The following is a 22,214-nucleotide window of genomic DNA, read 5'->3' as shown; positions in this document are numbered from 1 at the left end:
TATAGCTTTACAGCTATTATATCATAATATGTACACATTATTCTTGTCTCAAAACCAAACGCTGGGCATTAAATAATAGAGAGAAAAAAAATGTAGTTTTTTTCATTTAAGCTAAAAGTCAGTAGTGTTCCTCTAGGACAATTGTATCATGTATTAAAATAAGTGATGAGCAAGTATACTCATTGCTCGGGTTTTCCCGAGCATTCTCGGGTGTCCTCTGAGTATTTTGGCGTGCTCAGAGATTTAGTTATCGTCGTCTCAGCTGCATGATTTGCAACTGCTAGACAGCTTGAATACATGTGGGGAATGCCTGTTTGTTAGTGAATTCCCACATGTATTCAGCCTGTCTACAAGTCACAAATCATGCAGATGAGACGACGAAAACTAAAATCGCCGAGCACGCCAAAATACTCGGAGATCACCTGAGTATGCTCGGAGAGACCCGAGCAACAATGATACTCGCCTATCACTAATTAAAATGTAGGTATCCCTCTACCTTAGTAAAAATAATAAAATTAGCAGTAAAAATATATAAAAGTTCATGTAATTTGTAAACATCTGAACAAAAAGTTCACGTGCTTCTCACTCCACCTCTTCTTCTGGTTTAGGACTGCCATGTAGAACAGATGCGATTTTGTTTTGTAGAAGTGCCGTCAGTTTTTTTGTGGTCTTCTTAAGGAAGGCGCTGCCAGGGTGCAGATTGTATACGTGCAAATATAAATCCTCCTGGGACGGCCCGGTGTACCCGCATTCCTCACAGACAAACAGCTTGTCCCTCCTCTGCTTGTATGCATACCCTTGCTGTACCCCATGGATTTTCTTCAGATGAGATTCCAGTGAGCAGCGCTGAGTAAATGCTTTGTTGCAGATGTCGCATTTATATGGGCGGATTCCTGGAAGTAAAATTTAAAAGGAATGCATAATAATTACATACATACTCTAATGCTGCCTGTGTGCACCATGAAAAATGTATGTTCAGTAAATGCACTCAATACTTGGTTGGGGCTCCTTTTACATCAATTACTGCATCAATGCGGCGTGGCATGGAGGTGCTCAGCCTGTGGCGCTGCTGAGGTGTTATGGAAGCCCAGGTTGCTTTGATAGCAGCCTTCAGCTCGTCTGCATTGTTGGGTCTGGTGTCTCATCTTCCTCTTGACAATAATCCATAGATTCTTTATGGGGCTAAGGTCAGACTAGTTTGCTGCCAATCAAGCACAGTGATATTGTTGTTTGTAAACCAGGAATTGTTACTTTTGGCAGTGTGGACAGGCGCCAAGTCCTGCTGGAGAATGAAATTTCCATCTCCAAAAAGTTTGTTGGCAGAGGGAAGCATGAAGTGCTCTAACATTTCCTGGTAGAGGCTGCGCTGACTTTGTTCTTGATAAAGCACAGTGGACCTACACCAGCAGATGACATGGCTCCCCAAACCATCACTGATTGTGGAAACATCACACTAGACCTCAAGCAGCTTGGACTGTGGCCTCTCCACTCTTCCTCCAGACTCTGGGACCTTGATCTCTAAGGTATATTGTGAATCTATGGGGTATTGTCAAGAGGAAGATGAGAGACACCAGACCCAACAATGCAGCAGCCTTCAGCTCGTCTAGCAAAGCAACCTGGGCTTCCATAACACCTCAGCAGTGCCACAGGCTGATCGCCTCCATGCCACGCCGCTTTGATGAAGTAATTGATGCCCAAGTAGCCCCTGCCAAGTATTGAGTGCATTTACTGAGCAGACATCTCAATAGGCCAACATTTCAGATTTTAAAATCATTTCTCAAGCTGGTGTTATAAAGTATTCTAATTTATTGAGATAATGACTTTTGGGTTTTCATTGGCTGTAAGCCATAATCATCAACATTAACAGAAATAAATCACTCTGTCTGTAATGACTCTATATAATATATGAGTGTCACTTTTTGTATTGAAGAACTGAAATAAATTAACTTTTTGATGATATTATAATGTTGTGAGAAACACGTGTGTGTGTGTATATATATATTTTTTTTTTTTTTTATTTCCTTCTCTTCTTTCAAGAGCCTTTATTTTTATTTTTTTAATCTCCAACATAGCCATATAAGGGTTTGGTTTTTTTATTTTTTTTCTCTGCAGGGCAAGTTGTAGTTTTGAATGACCTCACCCAATTTTTTAATGTCCTTTAACAAACAAAAAAACCAACAAACAAAAAAAGGAAAAGTTCCAAATGGGATAAAATGTTCAACATCAAATGTGATTCCACAATGAGGGCAGGAGCCCTTTCAGCAGATGACCTGCAGGGGGCAGCAGTGGCCCTTAGAGAGGGTGCCGCGTACATACCTGTGTGAGTCCTCACGTGTCTTTTCAGATCAAACGTGTCGTTGAAGCCTTTGCCACAGAAGGTGCAGAGGTGCCTTTTAACCTGGTTATGGCACTTGAGGTGGCGATTGAGCATGCGCTGCAAACGGAAGCCTTTACCACACATGTCACAGCTATAAATCTCCTCGCTCAGTGATCCAGTGGTGACCTAAGAAAATGCACAATGCGCCTCAGTTAGAACAAACACCGGTAAACAAGCAATCAAGATAGACGCGGTTGTAAGAACGGTCATAGAGGTGAAGAAGAAAAAACTGGTGTGACCTGTCCTACACATTTTCCTCTCATAAGACTAAATTCAGACTTTGATAAATATGAAGTGTTGGCAGCAACAGATAAATGCATACGTTGTAGTATCAGACAGTGGCTGGATGACTGAGCGGCTACGGTGTTTCAGAGAAAAATCACTGTTAAAAGTCACAGGAGGAGTGAGCCGCAAGGGAGACTATCAGGCAGGTGGGCGATGGTGGTCCCTGGTGGCGTTTTCCCCACTCGCTGCCCTGGAGTGACAGGTCTCTCCCCACCTACGTGCAGAGGCACTCGTCACTCTAGGGAGCACATGGGGAAAAGAAGTTTTGTTGTGCAAAAGCATTAAATCCCATCACTCTGGTCAGCGGGCAGACATGTGGACATATACATAAAAAACAAGTCACCGACTGATATAGGAGGAGAGAGGACCCTGCCCACGAGAGCTCATAGTCTACAAGATTACATGCAGAAAATCTTCAGGTAACAAAAATGCATATGCATTTTTAGTGCGTTTCCAAGGTGGCAAACTGATAAAAAAATTATTATACTTTGCTTATATAGCACCATCATATTCCACAGCGCTTTGCAGACCTCATCACTGTCCCCTTTGGGGCTCACAATCTAAAATTCCCCATCAGTATGTCTTTGGAGTGTGGGAGGAAACCCACGCAAACACAGGGTGAACATACAAACTCCTTGCAGATGTTGTCCTTGGTGGGATTTCAACCCAGGACCCCAGCACTGCAAGGCTACAGTGCATAAAAAAAAAAAAAAAAAAAATCAATGTAATCCACACATGACTGTATCAAAGTTTAATCAAAGCCAAATACTAGGAAGTATCAAAAACAAAGAAGCTTTATTTAAAATAGGACATCAAAGAGACAAAGTGCTAAAATCACAAGTAACCTTATTTAGCTAATATGTGCAGAAATGCTGCCACATCAGAAACTCAATTACGGATTATGGGAATGGAGCCTAAAAGGAGTTGTCTCAGGGAAATCTTTTTAAATGAAACTAGAGTCTCTAACCTCCGCCAGTCATCTGATATTGCAGGACGAGCCAGTGCTGGCCAGACATTAGCGTTACATGGTGGAGGGACATGAGACTTCTATGTATAGGGTTGTCACCAAGAGAGAACTAGTGTATTCACACACGATGCGAATGGGATCACAACCTTACCACACAGTGGTTCTCAGCCATACTATCACTGCTGAAAGTAGACAATGCAAGTATAAAAGACACTGATCTTGTATAGGTTCGGATAGAGAAAATCTCAAAAGGTGGATGTGTTGGTCGGTCATAGGAACTATTGCCAAAATGCTTGATGAGGTTACACATTTACACCTTAGATATGGAACAGGTGATAAACGTATGCTCGCGGATGGTCTAAGTGCTTTTGGTGCTATGGGGTTGTGTGTGTGCCCCAGACAATAAATCATATGGACACTTTGTTAGGCAATTTTTTTAAAGTAAAATTTATGCATTTTGAGCTAAAATTATATTTCCAATTGGATTTCAATTAAAAAAACATCTTCATATTTTCCTGTAGTCTGTGCTGCATTGTCTATTGTTGGCTGCAGAAAGAGTTATCTAAGAAGCTATTAGGAACACGCTCACACACTCACATGGGTAACAGAAGAGGGAAATAACTACCAAAAGTAAGAAGCCACACTTGTACCCAACTAGTCCCTGAATAGACTGGAAAAGTCCCTAGCCATACAACCTCGGACCTGGCTCTCTAAAAGGCCGTCGAGAGATTTCTCACATGTCCTGAGCAACCAGAGTGGAGGCCGCAACACAAATTTAACAAAAGTAGAGGAAAGTGTGCAGTAAGACACAAGAACCTAGGGTCATAAACTAAAAACATGTTCATAAAACGGATAGACAGGGATGAATAAGGAAAACAAACCAAATACATGAAACCTCCAAGCGTCAAGAAAGGAAAGGTGAAAACTGTGGCTTACCAGACTAGGTAAATCCCTAGCTGAGGAGCTAGAACTCCAAACACCAATCTACATAGAAGTATAACCAGCAAGCGAGGCAAGTGAAATGTCAACATATAGATCCCATCTCAAAATGTGATAGGACAAAGTCAAAAGGGAAAATGGAAAGCACATGGAGAAAAGCCAACCAAGGAAAAAAAAAAAAAAAAAATCAAGACAAAAATAAACCATCAACATTTGAACACAGACAAAGACGACTGTAGCTCAACAGAAAGGGAAACCAACCAAAAGGAAAAAGGTCGCTGGATCGAATCCCGAAATGGAGCCCTGAAAGAATCCCTCAGTCAGCTTATGCTGCAAGCTCTTGGGGAGTTTATAACTCTTATCTGTCTTTTTCGAAGCTCCTCTCTGCTCATTTACGGATACAGTCCATGTCAAAGTCAAACTGTTCTTTGTGGTCATAATTCAATTGAGAAGAGCCCAGAAAGAGACAGATAAGGGTTGCAACGCTCCTGTCAGAACCAGGTGATTTATATATTCTCTGTTAGACCATTCAGCATCAAGCAATGTGCAGGTACACAAAGCCAAAAATGTTTTTTTACAATATATGAATTTAAGTAAATTAAAAAAAAAAATCCCCAAAATGTGCTTTAGTCTTTTATGGATTAAACAAAGATGTAAGCTTTATATCAACATTTATGTTAAAATAGTGATTAAAATAATGTATTAATTCCCACCAAATAATATTCTGCTTTAAAGAGAATGTGTCATAAACAGTATTATTGGGATTTTGTATAAAGTATATATATATTTTTTTTTTTTTTTTTTTTTTTCATTTTGGCATTTTTTTCCCATAAATAAATCAAATTTTTATTAAAAATCAAAATGAGAAATAGGAATTTTCACACTGGCACTTTTTTTTTTTTTCAGACTAACTTAGTTGTTTCAGACAATTCACATGTAACTTAGCAGCAATGTACAGTATTAGACCATCTAGTGAGCGTGTGCAAAGGTCACTTTAATGGGAAGGAGAGCAGGGTCAGCTGTGACATCAATTGTAATTGGTGGGACCTGTCTTATTAGCTGTGCATAAGGGGTTTTATCAGTCATTGCAATCCTGCCTCTGATGATCATGAGCCTGCTGAAAACTCGCCAAGAAAAGGTAGGAAGTACGAGTCTACAATAGTCCCAGTGGCCTTTGTGAAAATTGCAAGATAACTAATTTTGCTTTCTAATACAGATTGTGATGTGAAGAAAAAAAAACTGCCATTTTGTTCTTTTCTTTTTAAATTACATGTAATACAAAAGGTTTATTTAACCCCTTCCCAACATATGACGTACAGGTACGTCACATGTCGGGTCCCACTCTGATGTAGGCTCAGTAATTGAGTCTGCTTCTTTCCCGGCAGATATTGGCTGTGTTATTCAGCCATCATCTTCATGTTAAATACCGCTGTTAACCTCTGTCTGCTGCATTTACAGTCTACAGTAAAAAGGAAAAAAAAAAAAAAAAAAGTGATCAATTCAAGAGACCGCAAGGAAAAAAAAATCCTGAGTCAGATATTAAAAATCTCATTCATTTTGCTGCAAGTGTTTTTTTTTTTTTTTTAACAAAAGCGCTATGTGTGAATAAGCCCCAAGTGTTACATCAGAGCTGCCGACCATACAGACAACTAGATTGGGTCTATGACAGCTTTAGATTCCTTCACTTCAGTGATTTTGTTAAAATTATTGATCTCCGGTGAAACAACAAGGAATATCAGAGGTGAACTGACTGCAGATTATAGGACACTCGCCTTTAATTTATCTGCTTCCTATATGTAATTAGGAGGAAACCTCGCCCATCACTGATCAAAGGCTCCGATGCTGGGGCAATCAGAAGCAATGCCCCCGGAGATGTGCTAAGTGGGATGTGACCAGCCAGAACACTCTGCAGAAACTTATATCTGTGTTCTCTCCTGTGTAACCCCAAATGATAAAATATAACATAAATAAGAAGAACTAGAAGTCAGTATTAAATCATCATTATAAATAGAATTAAACATTGGGTTACAAGTATTTTCCACATTCTTCTAGGCATAGACAGCTCTAAATCCCCCGATTCCGCTTTTTCGCACATACATGATAGATATATATATATTAAAATTTAAAAAAAAATTAAAATCACACGTTACAAATGTGTACCATGAAAAATGCTGCGTGTGAAGCCAACCAAAGAGTAAATTCTCAAGCACCAGATTTGGATCAGAACTTTGTGACACGGTCCCATTCAAGTAAATAGGGTCTGGCATAACGTCCGCCAGCGGTACGTTCAGTGGTTCCATCTGGGCTTCCGTCCGAACCCCCGCAGAACAAGATTTGGGTATATGCACCGACAGAGCCGTTTACAACAGTGATGCAGCCGGCTGTATACGCCATAGTGGAGGCGGGCAGCAAGGCGTAATCTACTATGTCTGTGTGTGCACCAATAGATGGAAACGATGCACAACAGAACACAATGGCTCTGTCTGGATCATGGTAGTCAAAGGCTCCGCCGGTGCATAAGCCCAAATCCGGTTTTGTGGGGGTTTGAACGAAAGCCCCAACGGAGCCACTGAATATAGTTGCAAACATTATGTGAACGCAGCCTTAGGCTGTGTGCCCACACTGCGTTTTTTATGCGTTTCTGCCGCATTTTTGCGCAGCGGAAACGCTTAAAAATACGCATCCCCATGCAATTCTATGGGATTCCGCAGTTGCTGTGTCAATGCTGCGGATTTTACCGGTGCGGAGTCACATAGCGGTAAAATCTGCAGCATGTCCATTATTTCTGCGGAATCACGGCGATTCCGCTGCCATACGATTGCATTGAAACGCTCATTTTACGCATGTGGCTCTGCCCACCATGCGTAAAGTGAGCGCTTCATGTGCGGATGGTACCCAGGGTCTGGAGGAGAGGAGAATGTCCTCCATATCCTGGGTACCATATTCCTGTAAAAAAAATAGAATTAAAATAATAGTGATACACTCACCTTCTGCCAGCCCCCGGAGTCCTCCCGCCTCTCAGCCACGCTGCCAGCATCTTCCATTCCCAGGGATGCTTTGCGCGAATGACCTCTGATGACGTAGCGGTCTCACGTGGCACTACGTCATCGGAGGTCATTGTCACAAGGCATCCCTGGGAACGGAAGTTGCCGGCAACGCCAATGAGGGGCGGGACGACTCCAGGGGCAAGTATATCCCTATTTTTTTTTTACTATTTTTAACATTCTTTTACTATTGATACTGCATAGGCAGCATCAATAGTAAAAAGTTGGTCACACTCGTCAAACACTATGTTTGACGAGTGTGACCAACCTGTCAAACACTTTTCCAAGCGATGCTACAGATTGGTTGGAAAACGCTAGCATTCTGCAAGCTAAAAACTCGTGCAAAACACTTGTGTTCATGGTTTTACCCGCGGCAGGGAGTTGCGGAAATGCTGCAGACATTTCCACAGCATTTCTGCAACGTGGGCACTTAGGCTATGTGCACACGCTGCGTTTTTTGCTGTGGATCCGCTGTGGTTTTGGCCGCTGCGGATCTGCAGCAGTTCTGCAGACAGTGTACAGTAGCATGTAAATCTATGGGATTTACAATCTGCTGTGCACATGCTGCGGATTTTTAACTGCGGAAAAGCTGCGGTTTTGAATCCGCAGAAAGAAATGACATGTCACTTGTTTTCTGCAGATTCCGCTGCGGTTCACCATCTCCTCCATTGTAGAGGTAATAAACCGCAGGGGAAAACCGCAGGTCATTTTACCTGTGGTTTCACCTGCGGTTCCGCAGATACAAACCCGCAGACCAATCCGCAGCGTGCGAAATGGGGTGCGGATTTTGGCCGCGGGGTGCATTTTTCAAATCTGCAGCAAGTCAATTTCTCAAGAGTGCTGAGTTTTATGTGCAGACTTTCCACATAGATTTACATTAGATGCACAAAATGCACCGATTATAAAAAAAAAAAAAAAAAAAAAAAAAAATCTACTACAGGCGCTTCTCACAAAATTAGAATATCATCAAAAAGTTAATTTCAGGTCTTCAATGCCAAAAGTGAAACTCCTATATTCTATAGTCATTACACACAGAGTGATCTATTTCACGTGTTTATTTCTGTTAATGTTGATGATTATGGATTACAGCCATTTTCATTTGCTGTAAGACATAATCATCAACATTAACAGAAATAAACACATAATAGACGAGTTTCACTTTTTGTATTGAAGAACTGAAATAAATTAACTTTTTGATGATATTCTAATTTTTGAGAAGCACTTGTACAGTTGTGGCCAAAAGTATTGACACCCCTGCAATTCTGTCAGATAATACTCAGTTTCTTCCTGAAAATGATTGCAAACACAAATTCTTTGGTATTATTATCTTCATTTAATGAAGACACGGATGGTGTCACATGGACCTCACCGGTACTGGTTTTTCGAGTACCACAAATATCAGGATGGGTGAAGGGGGCCTAAAACATTACATCATCAACGCATCAATGAAAGGAGAAAACGCAGCAGAAATGCAATAATCAAGTCAGGTTGTGGCTACGTATTGTGTGTGTGGAAACCTCTGGAAAAAAACAAAAACACAACATTTCTGCACATGGGAAGATGGACTCTACAATCCCTGCCCCCAGGATTGATATATGCCATGTCACAAATCTCGGAAACAGTGATAGACAGATGCAATGTATTGATAATTATTTCTACAGGGGAAAGAGAAGTTTGGCAGTCTGCCCTTAAATAACTCAAAATACCTTAATTTTGGATCTGACGGATGATTTCTTAAGATCCAGAGCCTGTTCCTCTGCATTCTCTTCTTGGCTTCCTTTTGCTTCAGGGGATAAGTCATCCTCACACCGGTCAGCACTGTTGGGGGTGGTTAGGTTCCCCTTACACAGGATGGAGTCACTGCTGCGCCTCTCCGGACTGTCCCCTACAGGGTCACCATTGCTGCTGCTGTTACTCAGGCTGTCCTCAGTCACATACTGGAAGATGCAGTCAATGCTGTCTGGAGACAAACACAAGGGTGGAGGTGAGCGGCGTGTAAGGAGAACATCACCTGCGGGGTTCAGGGAGGCAAAGTGTGGATTTTTTTTTTCGAAAGTGAACTGAAAGGCAAATATGTAAAGCTGATCCCTTTTCCCCTGAGCAACAATCATCAGATTGGGAGGGAGTGGGGGGAGGAGGCAGGTGAGAGCTGCGCTGTTTGAACTGAGGGTGTAGTCACAATGCAAGTCTCTCATTAACAAGTCAATGGCATAAAGCAAACACAGAGGAGCTGCTGATGGCGTGGACTTTCCGTTAGATTGTGAGAGAAGAAAGACAAACAGAAGTTAAGAGCCAAGCGTAATCCCTGACTCTCTCCCCCCCAAGTCTAAGCTTGGGACCCCCTGATTCTTAGACTGGTCATTCCCCCGCAGCCCAAGGCTAAACTATTCCCATTGTTCTGAAGACAAACACAAGATCACCCGGCAGGGCACCTGCGCCACTTGTACAAACAGCAGAGGTCCTGGAAACTTAACAATGGAGCTCACATGGACTCTGCCGCACTGCACAGCATAGACGAGGATGGGATTAATGAGATTACTACAGATTAGCGAATACAGGCCAAAAAGCGATCACTGTCTGCGGAGATAGATATTAAGGCTGAGTGCAGACGGGCTTTTTAGCCCTGCGGATTTTTCCGCGCAGAATTAAAGAAATCCGCAGGTCAAATGACCTGCATTTTTCCTGCGGTTTTCTTGCGGTTTTCCCCCTGCGGATTTGGTGACAGGGGAGATGGAAAACCGCACAAAAGAAGTAACATGCTGCGGATTTTGTACCGCGGGAAAACCGCGCGGAAAAATCTGCAGCGTCTGCACAGCGGTTCATTTTTTATCATTGATTTTAAGGCTACTATACATCACAATGCGGATATGCAACGTTTCTGCGCGGTAAAATCCGCTGCGGATCCGCTGCAAATCTGCATCGTGTGCACACAGCCTTAGGGCTCGTTAGCGCTACACAATCATAGGATTGGCGATTGTTTAATGCCCTGTCTACACAACCTGATGCGCTGACAACGTGAACAAAAATGATTCTGGGGTGCACAAGCTGCCATTGTTCTCGACAGCACATGGCCAGTTTGCATGAGACCAAGTGCTCCTGAAAATGAGGATCTTTAAGGAAGCTTAAAAACAATTTCACCCGATTGCGCGTTTAGCTCATACATCCTGTGATCTGCAGCTGGTTTACATTACCAAAAAAAAAAAAAGTGTATATTTCACACACACACACATATATATTACACTAAGTGTATGTATGTACACACTGTATGAATTGAATAAGTGTAAATATGAAGCGCACATGCATTATAGAGGCACATAAAAAGTGTATGTGACGTTTGTACAGTCAGATGTAAAGTGAGAGGTATATGAATTAGGCTGTGTGCACACACTGCGGATCCACAGCAGTTTTTGCTGCGGTGTACAGTACCTTTATATTCTACGGAAAACAAACCGCAGTGCAGATGATGCTAATTTTTCCGCACGGATTTGCTGCGGTTTCAAAACCCGCAGCATGTCACTTCTTTGTACGGAATCCGCAGCGGTTTCACACCTGCTCCATTGTAGAAGTGTCAAACCGCAAAATCCGTGCGGAAAAATCCACAGCGTGTGCACACACCCTTAGCTGTGTATATATGCAGGTTGTACTTATCATGGCAGTATTAGAAAGGGGGGTATATGGGAAGCCTGTATAGATTAGAGGGGTACATATATATATATTTATTTATTTTTTTTTTTTCTGCATAGTTTTGAGGCATATATATCAGAGGTGTATGGATGGATCGGTGCTTAATGGTATGTGCACACGTTGTGGATTCTGCTGCGGATTTTACTAAATCCGCAGGTACAATAACCTGCGTTTTACCTGCAGATTTCTATAATGGAGCAGGTGTAAAAACGCTGCGGATTCCGCACAAAGAATTGACATGCTGCGGATTCAAATCCGCAGCAAATCTGCGCAGAGAAATCCGCATTATGTGCACAGCGTTTTTTGTTTTCCATTGATTATAATGGTACTGAACACCGCAGCAGATTCCGCAACGTGTGCACACACACCCTTATATTAGAGGAGACCTGAAACCTGTATTGAGTATCTGATTATGAGAAGTGTATACCTAGTGAACTGCATAGATTATGGAGGGGTTATACAAGGTGTATAGATTAGAAAGGTTTGTATGGGAGAGCTTTGAAAATGAAGAATAAGAGCAGGACTCCAAAAAAAAAAAAAAAGTATCCAACATCCAGGCACAAAATTAGACAGGAACATCTCGGCTCTTCTATAGGGCCATTTTCAAGCTGGGAGTTGCAGGTAGGAGGCTGTATGGAAGAGAGCAGCATGAATAAGAGCTGTATACAGAGGTGTGCACAGGGTATATAGATTACAGAGGCACGTAGAGGGGTATATAGATTACAGAGGCACGTAGAGGGGTATATAGATTACAGAGGCACGTAGAGGGGTATATAGATTACAGAGGCACGTAGAGGGGTATATAGATTACAGAGGCACGTAGAGGGGTATATAGATTACAGAGGCACGTAGAGGGGTATATAGATTACAGAGGCACGTAGAGGGGTATATAGATTACAGAGGCACGTAGAGGGGTATATAGATTACAGAGGCACGTAGAGGGGTATATAGATTACAGAGGTGTGCACAGGCTATATAGATTACAGAGGTATGTATAGCAGTATATAGATTACAGAGGCACGTAGAGGGGTATATAGATTACAGAGGTATGTATAGCAGTATATAGATTACAGAGGCATGTATAGCAGGTACACGTGGAGAGATTGTACAGATTAGAGGAGTGTGTACATATAGGAGTATATGGGTGTGGAGAGTATGGCAGTAGTGTGGCCCATACACCGCCTGTAATGGGATTATATACACACACCCTTCATACAGGTGGGTGTCTGCCTCCGTCCCTCACCTGGGATGTAGGTGTCCGCTCTCTCCTCGTCCGGCTGCTCGTCCCAGCTGCGGACTACAGGCGGCGGCGTCCTCCTCTTCACAAGGAAGGCTCTGGGCATGGTGATCCGATGGATCGCGGAGATCTCACCTCCACCTGGAGAAGTTGCTAGCGATGCGGTACCAGCGCGGATCCGCCCGGTGTGCCGCGCCCGCACGATCCAGCAGCCCTCAGGTGTCCTCCGCTACTTGTATCCACTGTCCAAAAACTTCCGAGAAAAGGAGCAATAGAGAACCTACCGCACCAGGAACTGCTCCAGCGCGCATGCGTACTGCAAATATAACGGTGTCAACAAGCTCCTTACCTGTCCGACCGGTTGGAGCGGCTCAGTCCCTGCCCTTCCTCATGGAGCGGCCGCTGAGTGTCTGCACAGGAATGTAACAAAGCCCCACCGCCACCAGGAGCCCATTCATTCCTGCAGACACTGAGCCCACCCTACACTGGGATTACCTGGTGAGGGAGGGTCCTGGCGACCAGGGATGAGTGGGTGGCCATTATAAGTGTGGAGTGGAGGAATAACAGAATGTGACATGATACAATCCTATATAATAAAATCCCCAGCTCCATCCACACCCCACACCATTACCTGTTACCTCATGCAGTCACCTGTTCCTGCTCTTCATATGACACATTTCTAGCGTTGATTGGCGGCCGCACTCGCGTGGCATCACGATCCGAGTGGGAATGGATAGATAGATAAGTAGAGGAAGATGGATGATGGATGGATAGATTTGACATAGGAAGATAGATAATTATTTATAGAGCGCCATTGATTCCATGGTGCTGTATATGAGACAGGGTCACATCAAAATACAAATATCACTTACAGTAGACTAACAATGACAGACTGGTACTGAGGGGAGAGGGCCCTGCCCTTGATCAGAGCAAATCTCAGGCGTGCATCATAATCGGCGGTTATGACTACATCCTTCTAAAGAACCTAATAACTGTAAGATACAATATTATTACGCTCCAGGAAGACGTCCAGGCCTCTCTTGAACCCTTCGACTGAGTTCGCCATCACCACCTCCTCAGGCAAGGAATTCCAGATTCTCACTGCCCTAACAGTAAAGAATCCTCTTCTATGTGGAAAAACCTTTTCTCCTCCAGACGCAGAGAATGCCCCCTTGTGACCGTCACCTTCCTTGGTATAAACAGATTCTCGGAGAGATATTTGTATTGTCCCCTTATATACTTATACATGGTTATTAGTTCGCCCCTCAGTCAGTTTTTTTCTAGAGTAAATAATCCTAATTTTGTTAATCTCTCTGGGTATTGTAGTTCCCCCATCCCCTTTAAAGACCTGCAGTTTACCTGCAGATTAGGCTGTGGTTTTACCCTGCGGTTTATCACCTCTACAATGGAGGAGATGGTAAACCGCAGCAGAATCCGCAGAAAAGAAGTGACATGTCATTTCTTTCTGCGGATGTGAAACCGCAGCAAAACTGCGCAGAAAATTCCGCACCGTCTGCACTGCGGTTTCCATTTTACTTAGAGTAAAATGGTACTGTACGGACCTGCAGGACCAGAAACGCTGCGGATTCGCAGCAAAATCCACAACGTGTGCACATAGCCTTATGCTCTCATCTTGTGTATCCAGACCTCTTTTAAAGGGAATCTGTCACCCTTTTTTTTTGGACTATGAGCTGCCGGCATCGACATCAGGGGCTTATCTACAGCATTCTGTAATGCTGTAGATAAGCCCCCGATGTAACCTGAAAGAGAAGAAAAAAAGAGTTAGATTATACTCACCCCGGCGTCCGGGCCGGGCCGATCGGTGTCGCTGTCCGGTCCGGCGCCGCCCATCTTCATACAATGATGTCCTCTTCTTTCCTTCCTGTCTTGGCTCCGGCGCAGGCGCACTGCTCTGCCCTGTTGAGGGCAGAGCAGAGTCATGAAGTGCGCAGGCGCTGGGAGAGGTCCGGCACCTGCGCACTGCAGTATTCTGCTCTGCCCTCAACAGGGCAGAGCAGTGCGCCTGCGCCGGAGCCAAGACAGGAAGGAAAGAAGAGGATGGCATCGTATGAAGATGGGAGGCACCAGACCGCAACACCCATCAGACCAAGACCAGACCGCCCCCCCGGTAAGTATAATCTAAATCTTTTGTCTTATCTTTCAGGTTACATTGGGGGCTTATCTACAGCATTACAGAATGCTGTAGATAAGCCCCTGATGTCGATGCCGGCAGCTCATATTCCAAAAAAAAAGGGTGACAGATTTCCTTTAATGCATCCTATGATCCTGTTTGCCTTGGCAGCCGCTGCCTGGCACTGGCTGCTCCAGGTAAGTTTATCATTAACTAGGATCCCCAAGTCCTTCTCCATGCCAGATTTACCCAGTGGTTTCCCGTTCAGTGTGTAATGGTGATATTGATTCCTTCTTCCCATGTGTATAGCCTTACATTTATCATTGCTAAATCGCATCTGCCACCTTTCGTCCCAATTATGATGGACATCTGAGATTAGTTATGATCATTTAAAGCACAAAGCACTTTATATGAACTTTTAGATACACTATTGGATTTGACTTTTTTGACATGTGTTGTATATTCATTGTATAATGGAGTGGAAATGAATATATATCATTTATGATGAGTTTCTGAAAATGCTACTGAGTCTTAAAAAATGTAATTACACTAACAATGTTTGCAACTATAGCCATTTGCGCTCAATCAATTCCCATTTTTTCAACTTTATATTTTTTGGAGTGCTGCCTTCTTTTCATGATTTAAAGATAGACAGACAGATAGATAGATAGATAAAGCTAGAAAATGGATGCATAGACAGAGAGATAATAGATTGATTCATAATGAATAGACAGGGAAATAGATAATGGATGTACAGATAGAGGAAGGAAGATAGATAATGCATAAATAGATAGATAGATAGATAGATAGATAGAAAATGGATGCACATATAGATAATTGATTGCTAAAGAGATAGATAATGGATTGATAGGTAGATGCAAAACTGTAAGTTGCCCCATTATTAATATGAATTTTACACTATTGCATTAATAAAATTATATATTTTCCTTATTTGGCTTGTTGTCTTTTCTGTTGGTGATATACACTCACTGGCCACTTTATTAGGTACACCTGTCCAACTGTGTGTTAAGACTTAATTTCTAATCAGCCAATCACATGGCGGCAACTCAGTGCATTTAGGCATGCAGACATGGTCAAGACAATCTCCTGCAGTTCAAACCGAGCATCAGTATGGGGAAGAAAGGTGATTTGAGTGCCTTTGAACGTGGCATGATTGTTGGTGCCAGAAGGGCTGGTCTGAGTATTTCAGAAACTGCTGATCTACTGGGATTTTCACGCACAACCATCTCTAGGGTTTACAGAGAATGGTCCGAAAAAGAAAAAAAATCCAGTGAGCGGCAGTTCTGTGGCCGGAAATGCCTTGTTGATGCCAGAGGTCAGAGGAGAATGGGCAGACTGGTTCGAGCTGATAGAAAGGCAACAGTGACTCAAATTGCCACCCGTTACAACCAAGGTAGGCAGAAGAGCATCTCTGAACGCACAGTGCGTCGAACTTTGAGGCAGATGGGCTACAGCAGCAGAAGACCACACTGGGTACCACTCCTCTCAGCTAAGAACAGGAAACTGAGGCTACAATTTGCACAAGCTCATCGAAATTGGACAGTAGAAGATTGGAAAAACGTTGCCTGGTCTGATGAGTCTCGATTTCTGCTGTGACATTCGGATGGTAGGGTCAGAATTTGGCGTAAACAACATGAAAGCATGGATCCATCCTGCCTTGTATCAACGGTTCAGGCTGGTGGTGGTGGTGTCATGGTGTGGGGAATTTTTTCTTGGCACTCTTTGGGCCCCTTGGTACCAATTGAGCATCGTTGCAACGCCACAGCCTACCTGAGTATTGTTGCTGACCATGTCCATCCCTTTATGACCACAATGTACCCAACATCTGATGGCTACTTTCAGCAGGATAATGCGCCATGTCATAAAGCTCGAATCATCTCAGATTGGTTTCTTGAACATGACAATGAGTTCACTGTACTCAAATGGCCTCCTCAGTCACCAGATCTCAATCCAATAGAGCATCTTTGGGATGTGGTGGAACGGGAGATTCGCATCAGGGATGTGCAGCCGACAAATCTGCGCCAACTGTGTGATGCCATCATGTCAATATGGTCCAAAATCTCTGAGGAATGCTTCCAGCACCTTGTTGAATCTCTGCCACGAAGAATTGAGGCAGTTCTGAAGGCAAAAGGGGGTCCAACCCCTTACTAGCATGGTGTACCTAATAAAGTGGCCAGTGAGTGTATATGACGGGTATTTTGGGTCAATCTGCAGTGGACAAGGTGAGCATACTCCTTTACGCCGTTGAAGAGTCTGCCAACACCATTCATTTCATAAGGATATCTGCACTATGGAGTGATCTGTATGCTTCCATTCTTCTCCATAGAGCATCATACTATCAGCAGCACATCCTCATTTTCGCGGGGCGGTGTGCTGCCTGCAGCAAAGATTTTTTTACCCAGTGTAAATGAGCCGCCCACCCGATAGTGTTTTCCTTGTTCGTTGGGTGACTGATCATATTTTTACATCTGCTGATGTTATGTTCTTATGATTGCTCAATCTCCGATTATTACCCCGTGTAAAGGCCCATTCTTCTTTGGAGTCGATGTGACATCAGACAGAAACCAAAGGAGCTAATATATATATAAATACCGTAGATTGTTTTTAGGAAGAAGAAAGGTGTGAGGCTAATCAGTCCAAGAGGGCCATTTTCCATCATACTCTTGTACTGAAGAATTAGTGAAACATAGATGGCTTTACAGCAAGACTACATTCATATTCGTCAAATCTAACGATCATGCAACAACTTCAAAAGTTGACACTTGTATGAGCGCTGTATTATGGCCCAGAGATTGTAGGGAGCTGTAAAACAACCACGCACATGAGCGCTTAGATAAGTGTCTCCAACCTTTGTGGCTGTAAAGGTAATAATCACATTGCTTGTAACTCTATTTTCAGCACAAACTCGTCTATTTAAACGTGTATTTTTAATATACTTTTTTATTTAGGGGGAAATTCTGTTAGTTTGAATCACCTGATAAATTCCACATCTTGTAAACCCTGTTTGCTTCCTAGTACCTGCGCAGTGGTAAGTAGTTATGTATTTGCTCTGGGACATGTTAGTACCAGAAAAGCACGCTACCTGCTTTTTTACATGTCAAAATGTCAACCTATAAGGCAGTAAAATAGAGAAAAATAGTTCCTTGCTGTAAATGTGCACAATTTGGGTGGTGCCCGGCTATGTCATTCTCTCTGCAGACAGTCTTGTAATTTGTAAACTAGTCTGTTCACAGCAGATACCTTCGAAAAATTAACTTTGGGCTTGTCCTGCCAGATATTAGTTGGGGCAAAACGTTACAAGCAATAGATATAAAGACATAGAGATATGGGACACTATAGGGCATGTCACACTAAGAGATATCGCTAGCAATATCGCTATAACTTGTGACGTTATAGCGATATTGCTAGCGATATCGCTATGTGTGATACTTACCTACGACCCGCTCCCCTGCTGGTTATCGCTGATCACGCGAGAACGTCCAGGACTGATTCTCGTCGTCAGCTTCCTGCGGCGCTTCCTGCTGTGACGACGAGCGACGCGTGGAGCCGGGCGGGAGGACGCAGGATCGCCTGGTGTGACAGGTAAGTAGCGACCCCCGTCCCCAGCGATGTCGCTAGTAAGATCTGCCTGTGGGGCAGCTCACTAGCGACCACTTAGCAATGTACCAGCGATCCTAACCGCGTCATATCGCTGGTCGGGATCGCTGGTACATCTCTAAGTGTGACAGTACCTTAAGAGTCTTTGTATTATAGTGTCTTATCTGTACCTTTCTTTTATAGGACTGATGGTTGCCAACTCTAGTGATCGCCTTAAATGAGCCACCTTCAGATTTCCCCTAGCATGAACGATAAAAACTTTTAGGGGGTTTAAGCTGCATTTACACGGCACGATTATGGGGAACAAGTATTACTAGAAACGTTCTTTTTCTACTATTCGTACAGTGCAAACAGATTACCCGACAAACAACCAAAATGCTGGTTCATAAGGTCAAATGATTTCTTAGCTTTCATGGAAATAAATGCCGTTACGCTTGGGTAAGTAGAGCCGCTGTCCAGTCCGAGCATTGCGATGCGATCGTCGTCCGTGTTATACGGCCCTTAGACTACCCAACCAGCAGCGTTAATTGCCGATTGGTATATTTTTCCCAATTAGTGGTCTATTTAGACAGGCCAACCACATTTAATACGTGCACAGAGCGATTAGTAATAGATCATTCTGTGTGCATAGGCTGCTAGTCCTCAAGGTAGCACAGGTCCTGTTTACACAGGACAATGTGTTGTCAAGAACAATGATCTTTTAAGCAAACCAAAAGATCAGTTCACAGGACAAACGAGCATTTAGCTTAGGGTGCTATCACACTGCGTTTAGTACACGGTCAGTGGCCCCATCAGGGCCAAAGTTGGAACCCCCGTAAAACGTGATTCAGACTTATGCGCAGATGGGGCCAAAGACTGTAACGGTACAGAGTAAACGTGCTCTCTGTCATGCATCATTTTCAGGTGTGTATGCCTACTGGAGGCGGACAGTCATATGCAGTTTTCTACATCTGGGTGTCCTCCTCCTGTAGTCGTACATGCTCGAAAATGATGCACGGCAGAGAGCACATTCGCTGTGCCAGCATCATTATAGTCTATAGCCCCGTCAATGCATAAGTCCAAATCCCGATTTTTTTTTTTGGGGGGGGGGGTTCAGACGTGTGCCCCAACAGGGCCACCGAGCATGTAAGAGAAGCAATGTGAAAGCACCCTTACCTGTCGGGTGAGCAGCCACCTGTTTACACTGCACCATTATGGGGAAAAGAGCGTACTTGATAATCTATTCCTAGACTTATGCTACATAGCTGCTTGTCACTTCTAGCACAGATAGCAGCATCTTTGATGACATATAGACAGCTGCACAGCAGGACAACCTGTTTTCTGAGGAGGTTGGAGGTTGTTGTCACCGGGTTGACTGACTGCCAATCACCCGATGAATAAGTAAAATGCTTGGAGCACCAAAGATTATTGTTCTTCTCGGTGGTGCATCGTTTGGTGTAGACAAATAATAAGACAATAATTTTCAAAAGCTCGCCTGCTAGGAGGAAACTAACTTTATTCCTTCCAGCAGCCTCGGGCTTTCAGTCATAGAGGTGTAGCCGACGCACCTTCAGTTACCGCTCAGTAAATAGTGAGCGGCGGCTATAACCACGCCCAGTACTATAACTGACAGCCGGCTCTGTCCTGATGCATTACTGAGCCAGCTGTCAGTCAGTGGGGGGCGTGGTTACTGCTGCCACTCACTATATACTGAGCCGTAACTGATTAAAAGCCTGAGGCTGCCGGAAGGAATAAGATTAATTTCCTGCTAGTAACCGGCCTGACTTTCAGTGCAGCGGCCACATGGCTTCACCTGCAGGTTAACCCCATATCTTCATACAAAGTGGGGCAGTAATACAGCCATGTGTATTAGACGTAACGTTCATTTTAGACAAGTCCAAATTGTTGCAGATGGTTCTGTTTTCTTTCCATCAAAATAGCAAAAACCCATTCGGGAGAGTGTCGGCCACCGGTGGTATCTCTGTTGGAAAATGAAACTGCAATGGAGATGTGAACAAAACTTTAAAAACTTTCAGTCATAGTTAAAAAGTTCAGTCTCTCTAAGTGAAACATGGCAGGAAGAAAGAACACAAGAAGTGACTTTCCATCTGCTGGGGTACTACAAGTCACAGCATGTTGGTACTTGTATGCTCACAGAAACTAAAGAGCCACATGTTTCCTGAGCCTGGTGTTTGCCACATACATCCTTGCAGTGTTTTAGGCATACCTCTATCTTGTGAACATGCCTCCAGCATTGGGAGGCAACCGCTTACTAACCTGACACCTCACCTGCGTGCTCATGAAATGTGAGCAGTCACAGACATCCAGAGGCCCAGCAAACACGCAAAGAAATAGTTATCTACCTCCAGGGTGACCTTTGGAAGCTGAGCGCTTAACGGATCGTTCCTTCTCCACTTAGAAACACTACTGATTTTCTGGTGATAGTGAAGACGTTACACAATGGAGTCATTCTTCCACGACCTGCACGGTGCACATGTGACCTACATCTCCGAGTAAATGCCAAACGCTGTTACATTCTGATTTAAAAGCTCATATTCAGATATTGGAGGGTTCCCTTAATGACAAATACTGTACATTAATGCATTTGAAACATACAGCTAATGCATTTTAATATCCAAGTGCAAAGTTTTCCTCCGAGATTTTTTTATTTAGTCTACTCACTTATATAACGCCATTAATTCCGCAGCGCTTTATAGTCATCATCCATGGGCGTACCCAGGATCAAAACTAGGGAGGGGGGGGCAAGCCATGGTCGTTCAGGTTGTAAAATTTTAGAACGAAAAAGGTGAATGAAACGAAACGAAAATGAACAAATGACCGCAATACACAACACAATCCCCTATACCAAGACCAATAATACCACATACAGGGGAGAAATACCACCACACCATGACCAGACCACATAGTGACTGAATAATACCACATACAAGGAGAAATACCGCCATGATCAATTCTATTATGTAAACAACTCACTGATTTTAACCCCTTAATGACCGCCGATGCGCCTTTTAACGGCGGTAATTAAGGGTACTTAAACCACAGCGCCAATAATTCATGGCGCTGTGGAGAAAGTAAATAGCGCCCCCCAGTGTTGGATTTTCTCCGGGGTCTCGGCTGCCGGGGGTAGCCGAGATCCCAGAGAACATGAATCGGGTCGGTTTTTACCGACCCCGCTTTTGCGATCGCCGTTATTAACCCTGTAACGGCGACCGCAAAGAAAAGCCGCGATTTTGCATTTAATTTCTCTTTCCTCTGATGTGATCGCACATCAGAGAGAGAAATAAGGTCCCCGATCTCCCGCCTGTACCTCCCGGTGGTCCTCTATCCCCTCCCGGTGGTCCTGGGTCCCTGCGGCTTCCTCCGGTGGGCGCCGCCATCTTGGATCCGGAGAAAATGGCGGGCGCATGTGCAGTGCGCCCGCCCCGAATCTGCAGGCTCCGGCCGGCAGATTCCATTCATTCATTTTGATCACTATGATAAACTATCATAGTGATCAAAATAAAAAAATAGTAAATAGCCCCCCGTTTATCACCCCCTTAGGCCGGTTTCACATTCGCGCTTTTGAGCGCAGCGACGGCCTGCGCACGGCCGCCGCTAAGCCCCGCCCCTGCCCAGCCTCCACCGGTATCTCCGCCTCCGGGCGCATGACGTTGCATGCGTCGTGCGTCCCCTATCTTCATCACAGAGGGCGCAGGCCGTGCGCAGTCTGCGCACAGTCTGCGTTTGGCGGCGCATGCGTCCTTTTGACGGTGCGCCGAGCAGCGCCAAACGCAACCTGTTGCATTTTGGTTGTGCTCGGCGCACCGTCAAAAGGACGCATGCGCCGCCAAACGCAGACTGTGCGCAGACTGCGCACGGCCTGCGCCCTCTGTGATGAAGATAGGGGATGCACGACGCATGCAACGTCATGCGCCCGGAGGCGGAGATACCGG

General features: G+C 44.0%; 1 protein-coding gene across 1 annotated transcript; it reads right to left on the bottom strand.

Moving 5' to 3' along the window:
- Positions 1-272: 272 nt before the first annotated feature.
- OVOL2 (ovo like zinc finger 2) lies at positions 273-13,035 on the bottom strand. Its single transcript, XM_073557450.1, has 5 exons — positions 12,883-13,035; positions 12,540-12,786; positions 9,319-9,572; positions 2,317-2,503; positions 273-893 (listed from the first exon to the last, which is right to left on the bottom strand). The coding sequence occupies exons 2-5, from the start codon at positions 12,637-12,639 to the stop codon at positions 583-585; spliced, it is 852 nt and encodes a 283-aa protein (XP_073413551.1). The 5' UTR covers positions 12,640-12,786; positions 12,883-13,035; the 3' UTR covers positions 273-582.
- Positions 13,036-22,214: the final 9,179 nt, after the last annotated feature.

This window comes from Dendrobates tinctorius, unplaced genomic scaffold, assembly GCF_039654945.1.
Source record: "Dendrobates tinctorius isolate UK_male_01 unplaced genomic scaffold, ASM3965494v1 ptg000250l, whole genome shotgun sequence".
Lineage (NCBI taxonomy): Eukaryota > Metazoa > Chordata > Amphibia > Anura > Dendrobatidae > Dendrobates > Dendrobates tinctorius.
This window is presented reverse-complemented; position numbering and strand designations above follow the sequence as displayed.